The sequence below is a fragment of the Orycteropus afer genome, unplaced genomic scaffold (genome assembly GCF_000298275.1).
Source record: "Orycteropus afer afer isolate SDZICR_OR568_19922 unplaced genomic scaffold, OryAfe1.0 scaffold00139, whole genome shotgun sequence".
Taxonomy (NCBI): Eukaryota; Metazoa; Chordata; class Mammalia; order Tubulidentata; family Orycteropodidae; genus Orycteropus; species Orycteropus afer.
Window position 1 is genome coordinate 6,068,722 of NW_006921726.1, and position 17,534 is coordinate 6,086,255.

General features: G+C 42.6%; 1 protein-coding gene across 1 annotated transcript in view; it reads right to left on the minus strand.

Annotated features, from left to right (window-relative positions):
• Nucleotides 1–2,648: 2,648 nt before the first annotated feature.
• LOC103201019 (protoheme IX farnesyltransferase, mitochondrial) overlaps nt 2,649–17,534 on the minus strand; it is a 255,588-nt gene continuing 240,702 nt past the window's right edge. Inside the window, exon 7 of the mRNA XM_042781625.1 lies at nt 2,649–3,055. Coding sequence (XP_042637559.1) covers nt 2,649–3,055 — 407 coding nt within the window. The remainder of the gene's footprint in view (nt 3,056–17,534) is intronic.

Below are 17,534 nucleotides of genomic sequence, written 5' to 3' on the forward strand. Positions count from 1 at the left end.
CCTTAAGTTTGAGCCTAAATTTTCCTTGAGAAACTGTATAGTTCTAGGTTTCACATTTAAGTCTTTGATCCATCTGGAGTTTGTTTTTGTGTGTGGATTTTTTTTTTTTTGAGAGCTACTAATATCTTAATTCAGCCCCTGAGGTCTTACTATGTGCATGTGGCTTGTGACTCTCCAAGAAAGAGGTGTGGTATGCAGGATTTCCCAAATGTATTTGCTGAAAGAAACTTTGGAGGACAAACGTTTTGCACAGCCTGGAAATGCTTATCAGCACGAATCCCTATGAAAGGCAGTCAAGGTAAGAGCCTCTTGGTGGGCATGGAATGAAGTCACAGGAGTCTGGGTGAGCAAGCAATTATGTTCACTTGGGGCATGTGTGTCATGGATGTGTGGGGTCTAAGGCAGGGTGCACAAGACAGGTAGAGTACAGGGAGGTGAACAAAGGGGCAAGACGGCAGTGAGGCGGCACTGCAGGCTTCACACAGAAAGATAACTGAGAGAACTCTGGAGGGTAAGTTGGAATCTGAATCTATAGGGCTGTGAATTGCCTGTCAAGAAGCATGACGTTGGTGGTTTTTGAGCAGGACGACAGATCAAAGAGGCCTCAGGAAGATTTCTTTGGTGACAGTTTGAAGGAAGGATGATTCCAAGCAGAATAATAGCTGGGGGTGGGGGTGAGGAGGTCACGTGTTTTGCTTATTATTCTTTTGGGTATTAAAAGAAAAAAAAAAAAAAACAGCTGCTGTGGAGTCAGCTCCCACTCATGGTGAGGTGAGCCCATGTGGTGTTGCAGCAGAACTATGCTTCACAGGGTTTTCAATGGCTGACATTTTGGAAGTAGATAACCAGGCTTTTCTTCTGAGGTGCCTCTGGGTGGACCTGAACCTCCAACCATTCATCTGGCAGCTAAGCATTTTAACCATCTGCACCATGCACCTTCTTTTGTGTATACAGGTATCAAAAATCCAAGGTACTCACTTTCACCACCTTGAAAACAGGAACGACATGAGTGCACCGAACTGCTCATGAAGCACTGAGTCAAGTGTTACCAATTCTACCAGGAATTGTGCAAACTCAGCACAAAATGACTTCTACTTAAATAAAATTACATCACACACACTCCTGGTCAAATATACTGTTTTATTGCAGAAGGAAAAGAAAATCAATGCATTTTACAAATTTGAGGACTGCAACAAGTTGTAGATTTTCTTTCCAGACATTCCTATGCCATGTTTCCCATAGTAAATAACCTGGACACAGCCAAGAGGTACGATTTCAGATAAGTAGAAACAGGGATCCAATGCTATCTGCAATCACTTTAGAAATTTTTGAGAAAACAGGCATATTGCAATGATTGTTTAAATGTTGCTTAAACCCCCAGAAGGAATTCCTACAGAGCAGCTGTGCCACTGGAGACTGAATAATTAAAACATTCTGCCAAGTTTCAAGGCCTTCAGGCAAGAAGGACTGGACAGCCAACTGTGGAAGTGCACGAAGGACAGAGAACTATAAGTGACTAAACTGTGTCTGCGACTGACCCTGGGCCCCATGTGACTACATACAATTCACAAAATAACCAGAATGGAAACCAGTTCCTTGAGGGAGCCCAAATGGCACCTCTGGCTGTGAGAGTCAGCTGAAGGTAAAGGTTTACTTCTAATTCAGGAGGCAACAGGAAATGTGCTTTTCACTCATAGGGCAAGAATATGAACTATGCAGGCTGGCCATCCCAGCTCACCCTTTTTTCAGATTTCCCATTTTGCATAGCCTTGAGAAGGCAGCACAGCAAAGAAGAGCTGAGGAGGTGCATTAGCAACCAAACTGGTACAGGAACAGGATCAGCTGGAGGGGTTTCTGGTACTAAGCTTTGAGCTACTCTCCTAGAAATGCTGTAGACATTGACTATATTTTAAAATGAACCATAAAAATGCCCTTGATTCCCAAGAGTTTGTGAAACTGAGATGTGATAGGTCAGACGTGAGGTTCAGTCCAAGATTCCCTAAGCAACCATTCAGAATACCCCTCAAGTGCTGTGCCTGTGTGCTTGGTCTGCTGTGACCATCTGGAAGACTGTGCAGCTGAAAGGATGTGTAGAATGAGAAAATTAGGTGAGGGCCCCAGCTCAATTCATTGGAAAGGAGGCGCTGCACTGACAGTGGGCACTGTCTGACTTGGCCCTTTGGGGAGTCATTAAAGTCTAGGGGATATATGGGACTTGAGGACACAGAACTAGAGATACTAGGTTATAAGTGCTCACCTGTCTGGCCACCAGTGACCACAGGACTGTGCATGTATATAGGGTGAAGTGGGGAAAGAGGAGCTAGAAAAGGAGATGTTGGAGGAAGAGAAACATAAAAGGCCTTCAAAGAAAAAAAATCCTTTCTTTGTATTAATCTTTTGAGACAACCCATTTCCTTATCTGGGAAGCATTTTGGAGATTATTATTAAAAAACAAAACAAAACTGACAAAAAAAAAGTTAAGTGATCACTGAGCACCAAATTATTTTACAATCTTGTTTTGCTAAACTGGTGATTTCTCTTCCCCAACTCCACTATTAACCAAAATAGTCTTGCCTAACAGCCAGAAGAAACAAAAAACAACTCGAAGTGTTTTGTTTTTTTTCCTCCTCTTACAAGGCAATTTGATATCATGCTTGGGGCTCTCCCTTGTTGCTTTTCCTGCCCTGTGGCTGCTTACAGGTGAGCATGAGAAGCAGGAGCAAGGGCAGATGCCAGAGGCTGCAGAAGAACAGTCTCCTGGAGCTCTTCCGGTCTGCCTCTGTGTAGAACCGGAAGCCGAGGTAGGAGATATACAAGTTGATGGGGAGGGAGATGATGGGGAAAGTCCATGTGGTGACATCCAGGAGGGGGGCTGCTGTGGACAGTCCAATCAGGGCCAAGCAGTGGCGCAGGGCAACACGCCTGCATAGGGCTGGGTGCGTGACTGACATCATGCAGTAGCCTCCCCGGGAGTAGTCTTCTCGGAGGCCCCAGCTCAGGGCGTTGAAGTGAGGGAACTGCCAAGAGTAGAGGATTCCTCCCAAAAGAAATGCTCCTGTATACAGGGTTGGGGGAAAAGTAGTAAAGAAAGTATGTGATCATCAGAGATGTACAAATGAATCGTTTGTCCTCACCTGAGAGCTGCTGGTCCTCAGAGGTACTACCTCTGGATTTTGTCCAGGATCTCAGATTCTCTGCCTGTCTTTGTCTTCATCTCTGCATCCCCAAATCAGCCTGCCACTGAGGTAGAAAGGGGTGGGGAGCTAGCTAAATGCCCTATGGACACCTTCCAGTGGTATAACCTTAGGTAGAAGTATGTGTGTGTGTGTGTGTCAGGGGTTAGGTGGGAGGTTCCTGGCATTGGGCTCAGATCACATTGCGCTAGGCAAGACTGTCCCACACTCAGAGCCTGGAGCCTCTGTGGTTCCTGCCCACTGAATATTCTTCATGCTTCCAATATGATGACAACAAAAAGCCCCTGCATATTGATGAACACTCTGGGGCAGCACTGCCCTAGCTCTGTGCTTCAGCTTTTCAACTCTATTTCTGAGAGAGTGCTCCAAAGAGGAGGGCTGGGATCTGGTACAAGTAGAAGGGCACTCTGGTTAGCTCAGAATTCCCTGCAGGCCTCTGGTCCCCACAGGGCATCAGCGACTCCGGGTCACCACAGCCCTGCATGCTTCCCTGGGCCAGTAATTCACACTGGACTGTATGTATAAATCTGTCTGCAGTACCAAGGGTCTGCAAGGACTTCCAGGACAGACACGTGGCACGTTCCTCTCAGGATTCTCCAGAGCCCACATCTGGGCACAAACTCCAGCAAGCAGGAAGTATTAAGATAGCCTGTGTCCCAACATGGAGTGGGCCAAGATATTCTTTGGCATGAAGGAACAGGATCCTAGGGTAGAAAGAAAACTACTCTACAGTTTTGTGATTTTTTTCAACAAGGACATACCTTGAGCTACATTTACAGGATGCCAGTAAATGTTCCTCAGGAGGGGGCAGAACCTCCCCATCACACTCATGGGTAAGAAAGGAGCAGCCATGCTTATACCACATAGTCCAGGGAGGGAAGGCAGGCTACCATTTACCTATCCCGTGACAGATCCTTTCCTATAAGTTACCTCATTTAATACTGACTAAAGGAGCTCTGGTGGTGCAATGCCTGAGGCAAATGACTGCTAACCACAAGTCCGATGGTTCAAACCCATCAGGCACTCCATGGAAGAAAGATGGGGCAATTTATCTCTGTAAAGATTTGTTGTTGTTGTTGTTATTATTTGCCATTGAGTCGGCCCCGACTCATAGCGACCCCTTCTTGGGTTTCCAAGGCAGTTATCACTACAGAAGTAGGAATGCCCAACCTTCCTTCTGAGGCCTTGGAAATCCAATGGGAGTTGCTGTGAGTTGGAAATGACTCAGTGGCAGTGGGTTTTGGTTTGGTTTATAGGGCTTGAAGGTAGATCTTACAATGCTCACATAAAAAAAAAAAAAAAAAAAAAATCCAGTAAGAATAAAGGACAGTTATGGTAAATGTTTAACATATACAATCTTGAAAAAGCAGTAATAACTTAAAACAATTTGTAAGCAGCTAACATAGGTAAATATGTATGTTAAAAGATGGAGGTCATATGCGAATGTGTAGGAATTATGGTTGATATTTCTACATAAATATTTGTAAATGCTGCAATACATATTTGAATACTCATATATATAATACAGCACTAGGGGGCACAGTTATAGAAACTATTTAGACATCAGGACAACACCACTAGACTTGAAGGCTAAGGACCATAGTCTTGGTGGACTAATCTAGGTCAGCTGGCAAAACATAGTTCATAAAGATAATGTTCTACATACTAGTCTGGTAAGTAGTGCCTGGGGTCTTAAAAGCTTGTGAGTAGCTAACTAGGAAGAAATGACTGGCCTTGTTCTCTGGAGCAAAGGAGAACTAAGAAAAACAAAGACTCAAGGAAGCACTTATTCCAAAGAACTAATGACCACATGAACCAAAGCCTCCTCTAACCTGAGACCAGAAGAACTCGATGGTGTCTGGCTGTAGACTACTCTGACAAGACCACGATAGAAGGTCCCAGGTACAGTGGGTAAAAAATGTAGAACAAAATTAAAAAAAAAAAAAAATCCATACTTAATGGTCTTCAAGAGACGAGAGGACCCCCCGAGAGTACTGCCCGGAGACAACTTCCTAACTTGAAACCGAAGATACTCTCAGAAGCTATCTTTCTGACAAATAAAAGATGGGACTAAAAAACAAATAGTAACACTCTTGAAGAAATAACTATATGAGACCAAAAGGGTAACATTTGCTCCGCATCAAAGACGTGAAGACAGGTGGGAACAGAGAAACCAGGTGAATGGAAATGAGGAACCCAGGGAGGAAACGGGGACAGTGCAGACACACTGTGGGGATTGCAACCAATGTCATGGAATAATCTGTGCATGAACTATTGTTTGGAAAAGCTATGTAAACTCTCACCTAAAGTACAAGAAAATTTTTTAAAAAATGAATGAAATATATCAGATGAGGTTAAGTGACTTGTTAAAAAAGAGATGCAAGAAAAATTCAAAATGAGTGTATCTGATTCTAGAATCAGGCTCCCTCCTGATTGTAGGAGTTGCTTTCCTACAAGTCAGGCAACAGAGCCTGTAGGAAGCTTGTAGTGGGGGTGGGCAGGGCTCCCACTATTCTTGCACAATTCACTTGCTTTTTATTTCCTCAGGCAGAAAGCACCTACTGAGTGAGAGCAGAGAAAGAGCCCTGGGGATACAATGGGAGCAGAGATGTAGATATGTCACTCCTGTCATGGAGCTGCCATCTAACCAGGGTCACACTAACAACCCCAAAATCACCACACAAAAGTGCTCTGCAGAGCAATAACACTTCAAAGAGAAGCTTCCTCAGCCTTAGGGGTCAGGGAAGCATTTTCCAAGGAAAGGGGAAGCTGAGCTCTGAGGGAGAAGTATCCTAGCCAAATAAGACTCAGGGAGGAGACTGCTCAACAAAGGGAAAGTATAGTGCAAAGGCCCTGGGGACAGGAAGCTGCAGGGTGAATTCAAAGTATTAAAAGATCAGAATGTGTGTTAGGATTCCTAGAACTGTACACCACAAAAAAAAAAAGGAGGGTGGTGTAATTTTACTGTGTATGATAATTTAAAAAACAAAATTAAAGAAAGGAAAATGCGTGTGGCTGCAGTGCTAGACTGACAGGGCTGGTGCAGGATCTGGCTGGAGAGATGGGGGCAGTGCCCACTCATCACTCTCTTAGGATTCTCTCCTAAAAGCCACTGCTTGTAAAAACCCATTACCTTCGAGTAGCTTCCAACTCCCTATAGGACAGAGTAGGACTGCCCTAGTGGATTCCCAAGACTGTAATCTTTACGGACTGCCACATTTTTCTCTTGAGGAGCAAAGGTCAGAAAGCAACTGAGTACTTAACCACTGTGCCACCAGGGCTCCTGAAAGCCACTGCAGGATCTTTAAATCTGAGAGTGTGTGTACCTGTGTGTCTGTGGGGAGTGAGAGAGGAGTGTGGGGAGGGTTCCTGTTACCTGATAGATTTGTGAAAGAACACCCTGGAGGGGCTCCAAGCAGGTATGGGAGGGTCAGTGAGGAGATGAAAGATGAGAGTGGTTAGGACTAGGGTGGCGACAGAGGTGATGGAAAGCAGATGGATATCCGACAGATTTAGGAGGCAAACATGACAGGATGTGGTGCACAGATTAAATAGGTGAAGTAAAAGGAAGGGAGGCACCAAGAGCAACTCCTGGGATTCTGGATCCATGGCAGTGCCATTCCCTGAAATGACAAACAAGGAGATAGAGAGGGGAGGCCAGGAGTGTGGGCTTGAATGTGTTCAGTTTAGTTTGAGGAACCTTTGAATTATCTAAGTGTCCACCAGTTGGGTGTAAGTATGGGCTAGAGATGGTGATACAAAGCCTAGATTCTTTGGGTAAAGTTAAACTCTTTACTCCACACCCCATCTCCCGAATTGTATTAGATGCTCTGACTCAGTTACTTTTTTTCCTGCTGCCAAACCACCCCCTTCTTGGGGTCTGTGGTCAGAGAACCAAGAGTTTATCTGCCCACTGGGAAAGACCTCTTGCATAGCTGGAGAAGAGGTTGAGAGCTCGTTACCACAATTCCATTTCAGGCAACGAGGATCTTTTAAGCCCCTGGTCTGTGGGGATAAAGAGTGAGGGATATTGCTAAGACAGAATTCACTAGGACAGAAAAGAGTTTAAATAATTCAGAATAATCCCATGCCAATGAGGATCAGAAGAACCGAGCCCCACTGGAATCTCTTATCTGTATTCCCAACAGCATAGACTGAGTGATCACAGGGGCAGGCTTTGCAAATCATCTAAAAGAAAGGATGATGATAATTTTCATTCCCATTATTACTTTGGGCAGAAATTTACTAATTTCTGATTTAGGTTTCTCAGGGTAACAGGTGAAGATTTAAGAGGGATAAGAGTCTATTTTCATATCCATTAACAGTCTCCTGTGGCTTCCTTAGGTCAGCCAATTGCTTTTCAGTCTCTAACATGGGGAAGAAACACAACAAAGACTTGATTTTAGAGTCCCTATTTCAGTAGGATTGGAGCCAAGTCCCAATATCTATTCTTAACCTTATCTATAAAGAACATAGATATCTATCTTAGCTCATACAAACATGGTCCAATTTTACTAATAGTAGCAGCATCAGCTATTATTTGTTGAATTTATTCACTTGATAAATAGTTAATAGGTTTCTACTATAGGCGGGCTCAATTCTGGATGCCAGAGAGACAGCAGTGAACAAGACAAGCACGGCTTAAACTCTAGAAGGAGACGAAAACAAACAAACAGACAGTGATGAGGGCTGTTTAAAAATCAAACCAAACCAATTGCTGTTGAATAGATTCTAATTCATAGCTGCCCCTATAGAACAGAGTAGAATTTCCCTAGAGGGTTCTAAGGCAGAAATCTTTACAGAAGCAGATTGCCACCTCTTTCTCCCATGGAGTGGTTGGCAGGTTCAAACTGCCAACCTTATGCTTAGCAACTGAGCACTTAGCCACTGTGACACCAGAGCTCTTTAGAAACTCAAATTGGGTGATTTGAGGGGAGTGACTGAGACTGACTGGTCAAGGACAGCAACATTTAAGCTTACTCCATCCAACTACCTGGAACCAGAACTCTATCGGTCCCAGGATAGGCCACCCACAGGACCCAGCAGTACAAAGGCAAGTGGCCTTGGCACATTCCCAGGACAGCAAAGAGGCTGGACAAGGGAGGGAGTGTTACAAGAAGGGATGGCCAGATGAGGGCTAGATCACATTTTTTTTGTTGTTGCCATTGGGTCAATTCTGATGCATGGTGACCCCATCTACATCAGAGTAGATCTGTGTTCATAGGGTTTTTAGTGGCTGGCATTTTGGAAGTAGACTGAAAGGCCTTTCTTCTGAGGCACGTCTGGGTAGACTTGAACCTCCAAACTCAGTTAGCAGCTAAACCAAGACAAGGAGATAGGTAACTACTGGAAGTATGGAAAAGAGACTTCAGGGAGGCTAGTGAGGAGGCAGGCAGCCATGGGGGGATGATGCTGGTAGACCCTGATTCCTTTTACTCAGATGGGGAAAACTGGGTACCTACACATGTGTGTGGGTTCATGATGGAGATGTGGAGTCCTAATTTTGGCCATTTTAAGTTTGAGATGGCTATTAGCCATCAAAGTTAATTGTCCATTACACACTGGGCATGTATAGAGGAATTATACATTTTCTTTCTAATCCTGAGAACAATCCTTTAGGCATTATTCCTATTATTTTACAGATGAGAGAGCTGAGGCTGAAAGAGATTCCTTAACTTGCCCAAGGTCATTCAGAACTACAGCTACAATATACCAGAACTTCTTTTAGAAAGTTGTTGCTTATCTGACTCAAATATGTAATAGTCCCATATCAATGAATAGGTGCTGATTTTAATGCCAATGGAAGGCATAATTGTAGGCTTGTTGGAAGGTGATATTGCAGAGGCATTTTCCAGTTTATTTAGTTAAGAGGACTAAATTGGTAAAACCAGTTGCTAGTGAGTTGATTCCTACTCATGGTGACTCCATGTGTATCAGAGTAGAACCATGCTCCATAGGGTGTTCGACAGCTGATTTTTTTGGAAGTGGATTGCCAGGCCTTTCTTCTGAGGCATCTTTGGGTGGACTTGAACCTGCAACCTTTTGGGTAGGAGTGGTAACGGTTTGTACCACCCAGGGACTGCTAAGAGGACTTGTTGTTTGTTGTTATGCGCCGTCGAGTCGGACCCGACTCATAGTGACCCCTCCTTGGGTTTCTGAGGCAGTATCACTACAGAAGTAGATTGCCCCATCTTCCTTCTGAGGAGTGGCCAGTGGGTTTGAACCGCCAGCCTTCTGGTTAGTAAGTCAAGTGCCTCAGGCACTATGCTATCAGAGCTAAGAGGACTAGTACCTTAAAAAAATAAAAAACAAACAAGCAAAAAATTTGTTTCAATTACAAACATTTTTCTTGACTGAAGCTTTGAACAATTAAAAGAGACAGAAAGTTGGATCACTCATGTACAACTTAAGTAGTATAGAGTGATAAAAGTAAACTTCCCCTTCTTATTTTTCTGGAAAAATAAAATGATCTATGGATTTAAAGTGGACTGGTAGCGTAGTACCTAAGGTACTTGACTCATAAGCTAATAAGCTGCCTCACAGTCAAAGATTTGACCAGTTTGTAGTCATGACAGTCACAAACCCAACGGGAAACTGACATGATATAGCCTGTCAAGAAAAACATCAGCAAAAACTTAGAAATGAGCGAGGCTCAGTATCTGCTTTGCTATAGAAATGGGTGAGAAATAACAACTCAGCCGAGAAACCAAACTAGAAATGGTTAAAACATCAGGTACAACTGTGGAATCTTTTTTGCTTTTCTCCAAACCCCTCCTTTTTGTGTGCCAACTGAAGTGTTCTATTTTGCTCAGTATACATTTTCAGTTATGCTTCTGCTTAAGGTAACACAATTAAAAAAATCATTTTCATAGAGGTAGCACACTGCTCTATTTGGGAGAGGAAATTGGGAATGGGCTTGGCTCCTGTCACAAATAAAAGAGCTTTAGAAATCATAGCTTAGCCTTTATGGATGGTAATCAGAAAACTACCACCCACACACAGTTCTCTTCAATATGCTACAACTGCCTCTGCTCATATTAAAGATGTAAAACAAATTACTCTCTTCATCAAGATAAGGTGAGGTAGAACAGGAAGACTTGAATTAGTCCTGGGGCAGGGGTGGAGTCCACCTTCCCTGTGAGGAAATACGTTTTATAAAGCACTCCGCTTACTAATGCAAAGACCTCCCCTTCCCTCAAAATAGTGTTTCACTCATCCTACTCTGTGCTTCACTCCCCCAAAGCAGCCTATTTTGATTGGTCCTACCTTCTGTGACAACCCATACTTCCTGGGTGCCCATGGCATGCCAGGCACAATCAGTGCTTAAAGTTCGCTCATGGAGTCAGGTCAGGGGAACGGCAACACAAACTGGTGACAACAACACATAGGAAATGTTGCTTAAGTACAGGACTCTGTGGGGAAATGTCAGGGAAATCATCCTGGAGGAAGTGATCTCTAAGCTGAGATGTGAACACAGTTTCTGAATTTCAATGCACTGATATAAATTATGCATTCTCTGCTTCGATTAAAGTATTTTCTCATTTTCGTACCTTACCTTGTGAATTTTTGTACTTAGTTTAATCACATCTGGAAGAAATGCCTATTTTCTTTATTTCAATGAGATATTTATTGGTCTATGACTATAAAAATACTAGAAATCTGTGGGTATGGTTCTCCCGTGTCCCAGCAGCTCCTGGGACCATTAGCCACAATCCCAGCTCAAAGGCAACTCCAAAGAATATCCAGGGGTCCAGAGCATTATTTATTTCCCTCTATAAACTGAGAGGGAGCTCTGGTAGCATAGTGGCTAAAGCACTTGACTGCTAACCAGAAGGCTGGCGGTTCAAACCCACCAGCCACTCCTCGGAAGGAAGGTTGGGCAATCCTACTTCCGTAGTGATACTGCCTCGGAAACCCAAGGAGGGGTCGCTATGAGTCGGGTCCGACTCGACGGCACATAACAACAACAACAACAATAAACTGAGAATGCAGAACAACATATCTGGCATGCTGGATGTGAGTGTGTGTGTGCACACACACAAGTGTAATAACCAGAGGGAGCCCTCATCTCACAACACACTGCTCTGATTAGAAGGGACTCATTAGGTAGTAGGACCCTGGGAGGCCCAAAGATTGGGATTTCAAACCTATCCACGGGTGCCACAGAAGGAAGGCCTGGTTATCTGCTTCTATAAAGGTTACAGCCAAGAAGATGCCACGGAGCTCAGTTCTATTCTAACACATGGAGTTGCTGTGAGTTGGAATTGACTCACTGGGAAAGTTTGGTTTGGGTTTTCATTAGGTGATGCAAAGCTAACTAATATGTTTCCAGTGATTCTTTGAAGATCTATGTATTTTTAAACCCTCTCAAATCATTTATCAGTCATTTCTACATCATACAGGCTTGGGTTGATTCTCACTCATTGCCATCTTTCCTCAAGGCCACAGTATACATCCATCATTTTGAGGGCAATTCCAGCCAAATGATTTCTGTTAGAATGGCAACAAAAATCTGCAAGTTGGAGCTCTGACTCTGTATGCACTCTCCAAAGAAACAATTCTTTTGGAATGGAGTTCAATGGTTTCTACTTGCTCTCACTGACTGCCTGGTGGGCTTACATCCAACACCTTCCACCCCCACCCAAACCCATTCATTGTCATTCGCTGTCCACGCATGGCCTTGAAAAGGATAAAGAGGCACAGCGCCAATGAACCTTGGTGCTGGGTTTGGGAGGTCTTCCCTCCACAGTACAATAGGCTTCTCTCTGAATGTAGCCCTTCGTCAGCTTGTCTATTCCAGGATTGGTTATATTTGTGCTTTCAGGGTTATATGGTTATGTAAACTGAGGTCTAGCTGGGAAAGCAAAACCAGCCCAAAGCTTCATGGTCACAGATTTCAAAGCCTTTCTTTAGAGAGTTAACACAAAGGAGCTTGTGAAACAGATCAGCCTCAACAGTGCAATAAACTTCTATGGACTACAGATAAAGGGAAGAGGATGCAGGGCCAGTTTATCAACTGCACAGGCAACAAAAGGGAAGATTAAAAGTACTAAATAGGAAACTGAGTCAGGAATTCTTTGGAAGGAAAGACATTGTGAGCAGGGAGCACAGATGCTCTCCTTACCCTCATATAACTGTGACTTCAAGCTGGCCATGCAGTGCCACAAGGGGAATTTCATTTGAAGGGAAAGATAGAAATCCAGTGACAAACAAGGACTCCTCCCTTCTCCTTTTCTCTTACCATTGTCCTAGAAGGAAGATTCAAACATCTGTGCATTCTCTCAGAAATTCAAGTACTCCCTACTCCCTTAGTGCACATTTGAAGTCTTTCAGTCTTCGTCATCCAAATACTATTCACAAACTAAATATGCTCAGTGGCTAAGGCACTTGACTGCTAACCAGAAAGCTGGCGGTTCAAACCCACCAGCCACTCCTCGGAAGGAAGGTAGGTCAATCTACTTCTGTAGTGATACTGCCTCGGAAACCCAAGGAGGGGTCACATGAGTTGGGTCCGACTCCATGGCACATAACAACAACAACAACTATATATGCACTTGGTGCCAGGCACACTCTCTGGCAGAGGATGACCTACCAAGGCATTATCAATCATTTCACACAGGAGGGCACCAGGCAGCTCCATAAAATCTTTGTCTTTGAAGAGGAATGTTGTTGTTATGTGTCGACAAGTTGGACCCGACTCATAGTGTCCCCTCCTTGGGTTTCCGAGGTGATATCACTATGGAAGTAGATTGCCCAACCTTCCTTCCAAGGAGTGACTGGTGGGTTTGAACCGCCAACCTTCTGGTTAGCAGTCAAGTGCCTTAGGTACTATGCCACCAGAACTCCCATTGAAGAGGAATAGAGCTCTACATATTTTGTTTGCCAATTGTTGTTATGTTGTTGTTATGTGCCGTCGAGTCAGCCCCGACTCATAGCGACCCCTCCTTGGGTTTCCGAGGCAGTATCACTACGGAAGTAGGATTGCCCAACCTTCCTTCCGAGGAGTGCCTGGTGGGTTTGAACCGCCAGCCTTCTGGTTAGCAGTCAAGTGCTTTAGCCACTATGCTACCAGGTTAAGTGCCAATAGTCCCGCAATAATGTCCCTTGTTCACTTTGTCTTTAAAAATATCACTTATCTTCATTTATCTGAAGCTCCAAGGCTAGTTAAGGTAAAATTTTATAGAAAGTGAACACAGACGATTATTTTTTGGGTTTGAATTCAAACTGACACAGTATTTTAAAGGAAATCTTTGAAAGTGCTTTGTGGTGCCTGATACTTAGTAAGCTCTCAACAAATACTTGCTCAATGAATGGGTGAATAAATTCCTTCTATTCTATCTCTCATTCTGGAATAAAAGAGGTAAATAAAGTAAAACAGTATTTAACATTCTGTAGTTTACCAGCTGACGCTACAAAAAAAAAAACCAAAAAAAACCACGCATTACTAAAACCATCCATCTGCCAAACGTCACTTCCTGATAAGAACCTACTTCTAAGACCTCATTTGTAACTGAACGTTGCCTGGTATAATTAATGTTTACCACATGTCTTAGTTATCCAGTGCTGCTATAACAGAAATACCACAAGTGGAAGAATTTAACAAACAAAATTTATCTTCTCAGTTTAGGAGGCTAGAAATCTGGATTCAGAGGGCTGACTCTAGGAGAAGGCTTTCTTTCTCTGTCAGTTCTAGGGGAAGAAGATGCTTGGTTCTTCTGAGCTTCTGCTCCTGGGCAATTTTCATGTGCTTTGCATCTGTCTTTCCTTGTCCCTGCTTTTCTTGCTTGCTTGTTCTAATCTCTTTTATATCTCAAAAGAGAGTGACTTAAGATGCACCAGACACTAATCCTGCCTCATTAACTAAAACAGACAACCCATTCCCAAATGGAATGACAACCAAAGGTACAGAAGTTAGGATTTACAGCACATATTTTTTTGAGATTCAATTCAATCCATGACACCACACAACAATATCTGAGTAACAAACCAAAGGCAATTTACAAATCATCTCTACAAGACCACCAAGAAGCCCACTCCACAAACTCTCAGGACTCAGGATTATTCAAATTTAGGAAAATGATGTGAAGAGTCTGAGTGATTTTTAACAAGTAGGGCCAGTGGAACTAGAAATGGCCTTGCAAGGTGGAGGGGGAAAGGAATGCAACCATAGCCTTTGAGATAAACAATAGTTTCCTGAAATAAACATTCTGGAGAGGCTAATACACGTAGCTCCAGGCCCACGATTCTGAGATATCTGCTGTTGGCACTTAGCTACAAGACCCCCAACAAGTCAGAATGAATCCCTTCACCCAGGGTTAGGGAGCAACTGCCATCAGTGCACTGTGTGCAAGATCAACCTGAGAAAATGAGCTGTAGACAGGGCCCAGGAAGCAGGCTCTGATTTGATCTCCCGTGTTTCAGCTGGTTAGCATTTTTAATGCTTCCTGCTAACTGCAGTTTAGCTTTAGGAAAAATATTTAAAAAGGCAAATAATTAGGCAGGGAGGAGGAATGCTTCACTGTGAGGCTCCCAAGGGAATGGATATAGATAAGATTCCATTGTAATGATCACCTTGACAGATGGACTTTGTAAAACAAAGTTCTTTTCTGTACTTAGCAGCAGCTGGACCTCTGAGACCTTACTGTATCCATGTGATGGCCATGGAGAGCACCTCCAGCCTGGGCCTAAGGGTTCATAGTTTATAACACTGAACTTTCTGAAATAAGACTAACAACCACTGTCTGCAGTGTAGACTGAAAAAGAAAAGTGGAGCTGTTAAGTCCTTTTGTGAAGCTATAAAACAGCAAATATCAAGCACTTTTAACATTTGTGTAGCTTTTACAATTTCCAGACATTAATCTGTTTTCTTCTCTATATTCCCTATCCTACCTCAACCCCCTGCCCCCCAAAGCTGGATTACTCAAGGGGCAAACCTGGAAAATACTCTGGACACACACAACTGAAGGATCCAAAAAAAGGAGAAATTATAATTTCATTATCTGATAGAATGGTTAAAGTAGTTGTGGGGAAAACACACACACACACACACAACCCGGGGGCAGGGGGCAGGGTGTCCTTATTTTATAGTTGAGTACTGTTTTTACCCACTGCTCATCTGTCAGTTTGTCATGCTGTAGTGGCTTGCATGTTGCTGTTAGGCTGGAAGCTGTGTCACTGGTATTTTAAATACCAGCAATGTCCACATGGTGGACAGGTTTTAGCAGTTTTCAAACTAAGACAGATTGGGAAGAAGGACATGGTGATTCACTTCTGATAACACTGGACACTGAAAACCTTATGAATAGTAGTGAAACATTGTCTGTTAGAGTGTCAAGAGACAAGCCTCTCAGGTTGGAAGGCACTCAAAATACCAGTGCGGAGGAGCTGTCTCCTCGAAGTAGAGTCAACCTTAATGATGTGGATACGGTATAAAACTTTTGGGACCTTCATTTGCTGATGTAGCACAATTCAAATTGAGAAGAAACAGCTGCAAACATCATTAATCAGAACATGAAATGTATAAAATATGCATCTAGGAAAACTGGAAGTTGTCAAAATGAAATGGAAAACATAAAGATCAAAACCCAAGGCATCAGTCAGCTCAAATGGACTGCTGTTGGCCATTTTGAATCTCATAATCACATGGTCTACAATGCTGAGACCACAAATTGAAGAGGAGTAGTGTCATATTCATCATCAAAAAGAACATTTCAAGATCTATTCTGAAGTACAGTGCTGTCAGTGATAGGAGGATATCCATATGCATACAAGGGAGACCAGTTAATATGACTATAATTAAAATTTAAGCACCAACCACTAAAGCAAAGAATAAGAAACTGAAGATTTTTACTATCTGAAATTGACCAAACATGCAACCAAGATGTATTGATAATTACTAGTGATTGGATGTGAAACATGGAAACAAAAAAGAAGCATCTGCAGTTGAAAAACACAACCTTGGTGATAGAAATGACACTGGAGAGCTCATGATAGAATTTTGCAAGACCAATGACTTATTCATTGCAAATACCTTTTAAACAACATAACACACCAGAGGGAATACACAGGAATCAAATTGACTACATCTGTGGAAAGAGATGACAGAGAAGCTCAGTATCATCAGTCAGTGCAATGCCTGGGCTGACTGTGGAACAGACAGATCATCAACTGCTCATATGCAACTTTAAGTTGAAGTTGAAGAAAATTAAAACAAGTCCATGAGAGGCAAAATATGACCTTGATTATACCCCACCTGAATTGAGAGACAAACTGAAGAAAAGATCTGATGCACTGAACACCAATGACCAAAGACTAGATGAGTTGGGGGATGAAATGAAGAGCATTATACATAAAAAAAGCAAAATGTCATCAAAAAGACAGGAAAGAAAGAAAAAACAAAATGGATGTCAGAAGAGAATAGCTAAGTGAATGGAAGAAATGATGAAGTAAAAGAGATGAACAGAAGATTTCAAAGGGCAGCTTGAGAAGACAAAGTATTATAATGAAATGTGCAAAGACCTGGAATTAGAAAACCAAAAGTCAAGAACACGTCCAGCACTTCTTAAGCTGAAACTACTGAAAAGGAAATTCAAGCTTTGCGTTGCAATATTAAAGGATTCTATGGCAAAATACTGAACAGTGCAGAAAGCATCAGAAGGTGGAAAGAATATACAGAGTTGCTACACTGAAAATAACAGGTTGATGTTTATCTATTTCAGAAGGTAGTATATGGTCAAGAACCAATGATATTGAAGGAAGAAGTCCAAGCTGCACTGAAAGAACTGGCAAGAAACAAGGCTTTAGGAATTGACAGGATACCCACTGAGATATTTCAACAAACTGATGCAGCAGGGCAGGTGCTCACTCATTTATGCCAAAAAATTTGGAAGACAGTTACCTGGCCAACCAACTGGAAGAGATTGGCATTTGTGTCCATTCCAAAGAACAGTGATCCAACAAAATAAGGAAATTATCAAACCATGTCATTAGTATCACATGCAAGTAAAATTTTGCTGAAAATAATTCAAAAACAGTTGCAGCAGTACATAGACAAGGAACTTCCAGAAATTCAAGCCAGATTCAGAAGAGGACATGAAACAAGGGATATCACTGCTGATGTCACATGGATCTTGGCTAAAAGCAAAGAATACCAGAAAGATGTTTACCTGTGTTTAATTGATTATGGAAAGGCATTTAACTATGTGGATCATAACAAATTATGGATACAATTGTGAACAATGGAAATTCTGTACACTTATTTGTGCTTATGAGGAATTTGTACATACACCAAACGGCAATCATTTGAAAAGAACAAGGAGATACTACACGGTTTAAAATCAG